We start from the raw sequence: 10525 nt of genomic DNA on the forward strand, positions 1-10525 counted from the left end.
AATGACCAGTACAAAACCAGCCATCAAGGTGTGTACCTCAATGACCGGCATGAAACCAGTCATCAAGGCCATGTGTGGTTTGATACCAGTCATTGAGGTGTGTACCTCAATGACTGGCATTATAATATTGGCCACTGAGGTCTTTGATGAACAGTATCATCCAGTCATCAAGGTGTGTAAGTACATACCTTGATGATTTGTTGTCATTTTACTTGTGCTCACCTGATGACCAGAATCATGCTGGTCATCAGGGTTGAACTTCTATCAAACCGTGCCTGGTTTTCTGTATAAATATGTGGGCCGGGCACCACTGGGGTGGATGATCACTCAAACAATACACAATTTCACCAGCTCTGTGTATCAGATTGGAGGGTTGCTCCAATAAAAAGTATTGGAACAGAGGCCAATACTGGGTGTATTGCCTGGTATTGGCCATCCAATCCCCATTATTCTCAACAGGGTTGTTGGAATGGTAGGCCAATCAAATCAGATCCAAAGATATTGGATTGGGTTTTGGGCCAATACTGACTGATACTGTTCCATTGATTGCAGTATTTATGAGAGTCTCTCTTGGAGCTTAGACTTTGCAGGTATCCCATAGTCAGTGGTTTCATTTATACTATGTGTTGTAGAGATTGAGAATGGTTCAAGTTGATATGTATGAAAAAGATATTAGGGGGTTTCAAAATGATTCCCGCTTCCTGCAGCACTAAATTTCTTTACTTGTGGTTGAAATACTCACTTAAACTTTGACACAAATTCCAGCAAGAAATAACCCCAGGCAACCTTATAACAGTTACAATACTTGTGCAGTGGGCGCTTGAAATCCTCCCTGGGTTTCCATATTGTGAAACCCCCTATTACATACACCAGGAAGGAATCAGTTGAACTCTCCAGAGAGTTCCTGGCTTTAATTTCATCTGAGGTATGTACTGGTTTGTAGTTCATATCACCCATAACCTCTGTTTTACTTTCAACCTCATGAGAAGTTTGACTGTAACCTAACATATGTTGAACTGATCAACAGCTCATTCATTGTTTATTTTGAACTAGTGTTTATCTGTAAACCATGTTATGCAACTATACAACATGTATGAATGCTCTGACCGTTTGACAAGAATTACCAAAGATTCACAGGTATAATTTTTCCGCACTTCTGACTGGAAGAGATGAGGATTGAAAGCTTGCTTGAATGCCCACACACACCAGGGGAGATATTTTCCCACTCCCCAGGGAGTGCCAGAGCTGAATTTGATGTGAGTTTTGGTTGAATGTGAGCCTGATGTGCATCAGTAACTCATCCCTAAATGAATTGAAGTGGATGCAGAAGTGAGTCAAAAGTCAGTCAGAATTGATTTGGGAGTCAACACAATGGTGTGTAGAATTCTTTTGTTTTCTAGGTACAAATAGAGGAAAAAATATGATGAAATGATATTTAACCCAAGTCCAACTCATCAATTGCTCCTGTTTGATGATGTCAAAGGATAGGAAAGCAAAATTGCCATTCTTGAATGTAATTCCTGTAAAAAAAATGAGTTTCTTGTCATTCCCATTATATGCCCTCATGTACAAAATTAAAGTAAAAGTCAACTTGGTATTATTGAGTTTAGAATTTTGGAATGTGGTAATGTTGCAGTAAAATTAGTGAAGCCCATTGGTTGGAAATGCTGTAATTAATTTGAATTTGGCTAAAAAAATGGTGATAAACTATTGTATTGGGGTGAAAGTCTGAGGTAAGTCAAGGTTGGATTGCAGTGCCACCCCAGTTTGGCCACATATCCTGGCCTCTTCACAAAAATGATTGTGTGATTTTTTGTTTTTTTTTGCTTTTCAAAATCCACATGTGCACATGCAAGTGAACTTCTTTGCACTTTTCTAATAGTCACCCTAATGTACGCGCGTACATTGAGGTGGAAATATCACAGGATGGGCCTTTCACAACCACATGAAAAGTAAAAACTTTGTGTTGAGACACCAATTGTCCCCCTGATGTACACGAGTACATGAGAGGGACAATATGACATACTGCGCCTTTCACCTCCCCATGAAAAGGACACACTGGTCATGGAGCCAAGAAACACCTATATTTTGGATGAGTTCTGGATGAATTCCAGATGAGTTCTGGATTATTCCTTGGCAAGTTATGGTTTATTTCAGGATGATTTCCAACTGACTTCCAGTCTTGTTTGTTAAAACTAACAATGCGTTTTGCAGACGCTTAGCAGAAACTGATTGACTTGGGCAGGATTTGAACCAGCAACCTTAGCTTGAAGCTAAGACACTATACTAGAAGTGCTGCCTTTACCAACTAGGCTACCAAGTCCATGCCTGATGTGTTGATTTTGACCACTGAGGATTACAACATTTCAACACACCTCCTTAATCCACAGTGGGAGAATAGGAGACCCTGAAGTCAATCATTCCTGAGCTAGTCTATACAATGATAATGCATATTGCATAAGTGGATTTTGCATATTCCAAAGTAGGGTTATACCCCAAAGCTGCATATGGCAGAAGTGGATTTTGCATATTCCAAAGTAGGGTTATACCCCAAAGCTGCATATTGCATAAGTACAATATTGCATAATCTCATGTAAATGCATGTCATGCGCATAGCACATTTTGACTGTTAATCGTGTTAAAACTAACAATGCATTTTGCAGATGCTTAGCAGAAAATGATTGACTTGGGCAGGATTTGAACCAGCGACCTTAGCTTGAAGCTAAGACACTATACTAGAAGTGCTGCCTTTACCAACTAGGCTACCAAGTCCATGCCTGATGTGTTGATTTTGACCACTGAGGATTACAACATTTCAACATTGTTCATACCTGTTCAATATATCTTTACCAAAGGACTTGAGTCTCCAGCACAGTTATGGAAAAAAGTTACGGTAAGGCACTCCCTGGGGAGTGGGAACATATCTCCCCTGGTGACACCTAGATGGACATGCCTCCCTACACCAATCATTCCTCAAGGGTAAATAAACACTGAACAGCTTGTGAGGTTGCTTTGCGCAAGGTATCCAATACAGTCTGGATTCTGTTTTTAGATCTAGAGAATGTGATTACTGATGTGCCTGAAGCATTTATTGTAATAGGTTGTTGATTCTTTTTACCTACATGGCTTGGTTGTACTATAATGTCAGAGTGGGCTCATTGTGTAATGAGAAGAACAAAAGGGGTCCTGGTGGTGCCTCAAAGTTTGCCTCTTGATTGCTACAGCACACAGTATTGGAACACCATAAGTGTATTTGAGCAGCAAAAAATCTCTAAATTCAAAGCATAAAGTCTTGAAAAAATCTCAGAGAAACTTCAAGGACTCTGCAATTCTAATCAAGTTTCAACCAACCCTGCCACCCATCATAAATCAGGAGATTCATCAGCTGGCAATGGCAGGCGCACCACAAGGGGTGCTTCTACCTCACCCTCCGGGCAGCATGTGGATTAGGTTTCATTCTCTAATTGTGCTGTGTGTTTCACCACTCCAAGGTCCTTGTCTATGATAGCAAACAGTTGTCCATATATCTGATCTGAATATCAAATTTTGGTGGCAGGAGGCTGGACCTGTGCATGATGGTGATGGCATGATGGCTTGACATGTCATGAGAGTGTCTAATTTTATGGGAGTTTTGCCAGGTCATTGGATCAGCATGAGCAAAAGTGTCAGCATGGGGGCTTGGTGAGTGATGTCTGATGTCCACCCTGGCTTTAGCGCGAACATCAGGGTATACATTGTCACAAAGACTTTCACAATTCCGCAGCAGAGGGCCTGCGGGGAATTCTGCAGCTATACCTTGGCCAGCATCATTGTTTGGCCTTCCCCCACATGGGGCACATTCTGTGTGTGATTCTTGTGGCAAGATTTCTTAACATGTTACAAGTGTGTCTGATGACATTGGAGGTGTGAGAGGTCATTGGATCAGCACAAGCAAAAGTGTTAGCTTGGGGGCTTGGAATCCCATCTTCACCCCAAAAGTCTGGCTAATCCAAAGATGTTGGCAGATGGCCACTTCAACATGAATTGGTCAATCTTCCGTTTGTAATTTCCTCATCTGTCTGGAATTGAAAAAAAAACTGTGGTCTTGCTCTTTACCTGCTTAGATCTTGGTATTATGGACATCAAACACTCCCTGACTACCTCATCAAGAACAGAGACACTAGAATTGGTTTTCCACATCAAATGAACAATCAAATGACACACGCTGTGACTGGCTATGTTCAGGTGAGATGTGGTCCAGGTGAATTTATTGGTTGATTACAAAACCAAAATTGAAAAGTTTCTCAAGCAAAAAACAATTTCATTCCTTTATTGTCATGTTGAATTAAGTTCTCCCTCCCTTCTGGCCATTTATAACTTATTTCTCAGCAATTCAAATGGATCTAAATGCAGCCATCATTTTTGTATGCCTTACTTGTAACCAACACAAGCTTACTCCAAGTCACTAGTTAGAGTTGACATCAGATTGATTTGAAGATAGAAGTGACATAAATCAATCTTGCAATACTGATACATACCCCCATGGTTGATTTCAACAAGAGTTCCGTAAAGAAATCATGGTATGGCACTCTCCAGAGAGTGCCACATATCCCCCCCTGGTGATAGAGGGCAGTATGGTTATGTCTTTATCTTTTTGTTTGATCCTATTGAAATACAGGATCTATATTTGCATCAAGGCATCCAGAGGAGGAAGCAACAAGAACCCTAGGGTCTTCTCTTTGGAAAATTGAAATTTCAATACATAATTTATTGAAGGCAAATTAAAAAAAACCTGGCCATCTGTCTAGAGAAGAAAGATAAAGAAAGATCAGGTATTGTGGCCCGTTTATTTTGCTGAAAGGATTTCCTCCAGGTGAGGCAGGTGGGGCAAATGGGCCTGCCAAAACACCAAAAGCTCTCAGTTCAGTTTGGGGAAATTAGTCCCAAGCCTTCCTCTGAAGCAAGGGAATTGTGTTAAGCTAGCCCTCTCCCACCATTTTTCCATTATGATGGTTCACAGTTGAAATTCTTCAGCAATGCAAAAAATTCAAACCAGCAGAGCACTTGGGGTTTAAATTTTGACTTTGAGCATCCCCTGTTGGGTTAAATTGCCAATTTCTGGTAACCTAACCCAACTGGCAATCACATCGGTCCGGGCTAAATCCTGTGTCATCCCATTCCAGGTTTGATTTCAGGTTTGGGCTTGCTATATTTAGCAAGCCTAAACCTGAAATTTAGCCTCAGGCTATGGCATTTCTCACATCAGCTAGCCGGAAGCTGACCCAACAAATGCCTCTGCCTGCTTGCAGTGGCCTCGGTCAGACTCAGCTAACCTGCCCATAAACCCAGGCTTACTTGAGCCAAGAATTTAGCCAACAAATGCAACTGCTCTTACAATCTCAAGCCAATTTTTCTGGAAAGGTTACAAATTCTTGAAACCAGAAAGCAGTACTGGAGGACTTCCTGTCAAGTCTGGGAGCCTCCCAGATCTCAATTTACACACCCATACTCTTGATTTTTGGTAGAAGGGAAAATGTTTTCCTAACCCTACAGCTCATGACTTTCATGTGCACTGATTGTTGATTTAGTAGATGTCTTAATTTAGGAGCTATAGGGGCATCTAGAGCTCTCTCAATGCCGACGGGAAGTCCTCCACTATGTCAGCAAACCAGCAGTGGTTGCCATCAAATTTGAACTGTAGCTCGGAGGTCGCGGACCGGCATGCGAGCTGGTATGTTCGGGGTACTCGGGGGAGTAGTAGTTGCTGTGACAATGCTGGACTCACGGCCCCCCGGTGCTCTCAATGGTTTTCGATTGCTTGCAGCGATCTCCATAGATAAGTTTACTACATACACATATCTATAAAGTTCGGTTCACCCAGGTTTCATGAGGAGACTATCGTTAGTCCTCAACCACATCCAATCCTCAGCTTCGCATTCGAGTATCATGTCCAAGTTTTATAATCTCAAAGCAAACCTTGCCAATGGCACTGAGTTCGACTTCTCTCAGACCCGAGGCAAAGTCGTCGTAGTCGTCAATGTTGCTTCTAAATGTGGTTTTACCACTCAATACGAAGGCCTCGAAAAGTTGAGTTTGTATTCCGCGATTGGTTTTTGACTCATGTTCCCCTTTAATTATAACCACCTCCTGAAAAATCTCTACGAACTTCTTGTTGACTTTCTTTTTTTGACCTAATTATGATACCTTTCAAATTCAGATTATGGCAAAAATTCAAAGACAAAGATTTCCAATTGATAGGGTTTCCTTGCAACCAGTTTGGTGGGCAAGAACCGGGTACCGATTCGGAAATCGCGAGTTTTTGCAAGCTCAAGTTAGTACTTCAGTCATCAGCCAAAGAAGAAAAGTCTATCATCCCGACAACCTGACTTCTTATGCTTGTAAACTCTCCACTTGTTTGCCCACTTTTGCCCACTCCTTTGGACTCAATAGCTATGGTGTTACTTTTCCAATCGCGCAAAAGTGTGACGTCAATGGGGACAACGCACATGAAGTCTATAAATTTTTGAAGGCTGAAAAGGCAGGAATTGTAAGTCTCTTTTAGTTAAAATGTCTTGAGCCTGGTCTTTTTTTCGCTTTCCGATCCACTATACTTCTATTGTGTTTCATCAGTTGACCATATGACGTCATGTTTAATTGACGATCACTGATAGATGGGACTATCACGAATTAAATGGAACTTCGAGGTATGATATCTTCACGAAGAGTATTAGAAAGATCGACCAACATGCTTATAGGAACCTTTCTTAGAAATTTGTCGTGGACAAGAAAGGAGCCGTTCGTTATAGGCATGCATCGTGAGGAGCAATCTCTCATGGTTAAGTCGATGGAATGGATCCTGACAAATTTGTGCATCGTTTTTTTTAGGACTGCTAAACCTGAGTCCCTTGAAAAGGAGATCGAAGGTTTATTAGCAGAACCCGCACCTTAATGCGCACCTCGCCCGAATGTCATGACTTGCAGCATACACTTACGGCCGAACTGCAGCGGTCAATGGACGAACATCATATCATAGTCATCAGATTTCTTTTTGTATAGAACAATGCTTTGGACCATGGTGTTCTTGCGTGTTTTGATGAACTTTCTCGAACCAGAACCATCCTCTACATTCGCAATTTGAGCCTCTTTTATTGGAAGTACACATCAACCAGCATTCGCGTAGTCGGACGTACTTTCAAACTGGCCACCGAGTGGACTACCAGCATATGTATGAACACTTGGTAATTGATTTGGTCGTAAAATCCAGGATAAAGCCTGGTGAAAGATGCGCAGTTTCACCAAGTCTTTGTGGAATAATGGCAGAAAAAAATGTTCATGAAGGAATGTCAGTTGCGTGTACAAACACGCCCAACTACTGTTGAGAGAAAGAGGCAAGCAAACAAACACTGTCATGTGATTCGGTGAATTTACAATGGCCATTCTACTGGACTATCTTGCACGTCAACTGGCATGAGCTGCACAACTTTTTCTTTTAGTGTGCAGATGTTGCTTTAGAGCATTCACATTTGTCGGGTTAACTTGCTGGTTTCTGGCAGGTTAACCCAACCGGCAATCACATTGGTCTGGGCAAAACTCGGGTCAGCAAACCTCAAGGTCAGCTAGATTTAGCTAGCCTTAGCCTGAGAATAAACCTCAGTTTAATTGGATGACTTCATGTCAAGTCTATGTAGGAGCCTCCCAGAATAAATTGAGGAATGCAAAGAGGGTATCATATGAGTTTCTTTGGGTTAAGTTCTTTGTACACGCCCATATTTTGCCGTGAGTGTGATAGTGCATCATTAATTTCCTTTGTCAGTTGGATTTTGCATGTTTGTTTCCAAGATACATAAATACGCGCAAGCGCTGCATATAGCCGGTGAGACTAGTTGATGCCGACTACTACTACTTAGTCTTACAGGAAATATATATAATTCTAGTGGACCTGCACTCGTATTTGTTTTACAAACCCCTGAACTTTTTCTCTGCTTAGCTTGAGTTTTATGTAGAGCGAATTCCACGGAAACAAACAGTACACATATGTTCAAACCTTAGCCTGAGCTATGCCCTTGCACCAGTACAGGTGATAGCAAGTTCTGGACCTGCCGGTGTGATTGCTCTTCACTATGATTGCTCTGCTGGTGCGATTGATTTGCTGGGGTGATTGTTCATCTCATGTGTCTGGCGGCTCGGAGGTTGGGGTGGGCTCGATTGCCTCGGCTGAGGGCTGGGACCCGGGAGACGGCCGGATCCGGCCACATCGGCTGCTCAGTTTTCAGCCAAAACCAATGGCGCAGCTGCCGTGTAAACATCTCTGCGCGGATTGGCCACCATGAATTACGTTGGTCAGAGTGCTCTAGGTAGATCGACCATTCGAGGACGTCATCCCCCGGTCTCCCCCCTCCTCAGTTGCCTATATACATATACCCCCGAGCTCGATGACAACACCCGCACCCAGCAAGCTCCCAACTTCTCCCTCCTCAAAATCTCATCACTTCCTTCAACTCTGTCACATTCTCCCGAGCTCCTCATTCTGAATCAACCCAAGTCTTACATACCTAACTACTCGTCGGCAAGATGTCATCGTTTGAGGCTCTGATGAACATCGCCTCCGAACAAACCAAGGCTTCCCAGATCGCATTAGCCAAAGAAAACCAAATCCGCCAAGCTCGTGAAAAAGCTAAACGCATGGAAGAAGAGCGGAAAGAGAAGGAACGGTCCAGGTCTGATATTCCCTTGATTCTTTGCATGTCCCCTACCTGAAAATGTAGCAGCTGACTCGCATTGCCTTCGGTTGAACGCTTGAGATCTCGATAGGCTGGAAAAGGAAAGACTCGCAAAGAAAAAACTAGAGGACGAAAGAAGGGAGAAGCAGCTAGTCGAAGAACGCCAGAAGAGACAAGCAGATCGTGTATCAGCTACTGAACAGACACGCAAACAGCAAGATTCCGACTCATACAGCCGACCTTCAACCTCCCGAATAAACAATAAACCATCTCCGAGCCCTCGTCATCGTTCCATCGCTCGTCCATCTAACTCAACCCCCGCAAACCTCGATCTGGATCCTGAAGAAAAACGCCGAATTGAGCGTCAGGAAAAGCAGGCGAAATCACGCGCGAAACTTTTCGGTGAACCGGTCTCAGCTCACAAAAAACCCGCACCTTCCCGCCCTTCCGCCAATGCCCCTCAGCGCAACCAATCTGCCTCTAAGGGTAAAGCACCTATGAGAGGGAACCCTTCTGGCAACAGCTCCAACAGAGCATCAGGAACTCCTACAGCCATCACCGCTCGTCAACGGATAGAGCAAACCTTCAACGCAAGTGAAAGAAAGCCTTTGAGTCTAACAAATAGGGACCGACGGACCATCGAAGAAATTGAACAAGATATGAAACGGAAGAAAGTCGAAGCGAGGACTCAGGGCACCAGAGATTCGCAATCATCCTCAATCGATTCATACTTTACCGAAAAACGAATTCCTATACCCTTCAAATCCGCTGCGAGCAGTTCGACACTGACGGTCGCTGACAAGAATCCCCGAGCTGGATCTGAAGTTGTCTTGGCTGGCAAGAGGAAGGCGATGAACGGCTTGCCTACTCCGTCGTCCAAACGTACTCAACTATCAACAAGTCTTCCTAAGGATACCAAACCGAACGGCCCACGAACTGTTCCTAAAGCAAGAGCAGGCTCACACAGCAGCAGTCGTAGACAGGACGCAACTGTCTCAGATGATGAAGATGATTCTTCTGATGAAACCGATGACATTTCTGATCATGGCGAAGTTGTGGCCCCCTCGGTAAGGGATGAGATTTGGAAGATCATGGGTAAAGATCGGAGGCAGTATACCGCGAAACCGATCTTCAGCGACGAAGAAGATGATATGGAGGCCGATGTGGATGATGTCCTTGAAGAAGAAGGCCGAGCGTCAGTAATCTTTATTTTCAGATTTCTCATCTTGTCTTAATCGCAATGAAATTGACACTGTCTATATTTATTTTTCTCGCCCACAGAGCTCGATTGGCAAAACTTGAGGATCAGCGAGAGGAGGAACGTCTGAGACAACACGAGCTGGAAAAGAAAAAGCGGCTCATGCAACGTCGTCTTTCGAAGTAAACTGCTTTCTATTTCTTAGCTGTTAGTTTTTTTATTTCTTCAATTTGTCCCTCAAGATTGTGTTTAGTGTCGTCTTCTTCATCGTTCATAGAACTTCTTGGCTTCCTCATTCTTTCTACTGTACATCTGTTCATATATTTTTTCGTTAATCTTTGTTCGCATCAACCGGCATACATGTATGTACGATCGCAACCCCCCCCCCCCCCCCCCCCCCCCCCCCCCCCCCCCCCCCTCCCTCTAAATCTGTAGACAAGTTAAAGTGTCACCGTTCTTCATGTCCTTCAAATATTTCTTGCTTGGGATCAGTTAAGGATTTGTGGTTCATTATGATATGGGGTACACTTACAAGAGGTTGAAAGGTGGAGAACAAGCAACTATAGACAATCTTGAACCAAATGCAAACATTTTCTTTTTCTTTTTGCTTTGCCCCACCATCAAATAA

General features: G+C 43.2%; 2 protein-coding genes across 2 annotated transcripts; both read left to right on the forward strand.

Moving 5' to 3' along the window:
• Positions 1 to 5865: 5865 nt before the first annotated feature.
• PtA15_15A446 (uncharacterized protein) lies at positions 5866 to 6928 on the forward strand (the record flags this gene model as incomplete). Its single annotated transcript, XM_053163652.1, has 6 exons — positions 5866 to 6065; positions 6197 to 6310; positions 6430 to 6526; positions 6651 to 6683; positions 6748 to 6794; positions 6865 to 6928. The coding sequence occupies 6 exons, from the start codon at positions 5866 to 5868 to the stop codon at positions 6926 to 6928; spliced, it is 555 nt and encodes a 184-aa protein (XP_053027606.1).
• Positions 6929 to 8550: 1622 nt separating this feature from the next.
• PtA15_15A447 (uncharacterized protein) lies at positions 8551 to 10083 on the forward strand (the record flags this gene model as incomplete). The annotated part of the gene is made up of 3 exons (XM_053163653.1): positions 8551 to 8696; positions 8791 to 9894; positions 9981 to 10083. The coding sequence occupies 3 exons, from the start codon at positions 8551 to 8553 to the stop codon at positions 10081 to 10083; spliced, it is 1353 nt and encodes a 450-aa protein (XP_053027607.1).
• Between the last annotated feature and the right edge of the window lie 442 nt (positions 10084 to 10525).

The sequence above is a fragment of the Puccinia triticina genome, chromosome 15A (assembly GCF_026914185.1).
Source record: "Puccinia triticina chromosome 15A, complete sequence".
Taxonomy (NCBI): domain Eukaryota; kingdom Fungi; phylum Basidiomycota; class Pucciniomycetes; order Pucciniales; family Pucciniaceae; genus Puccinia; species Puccinia triticina.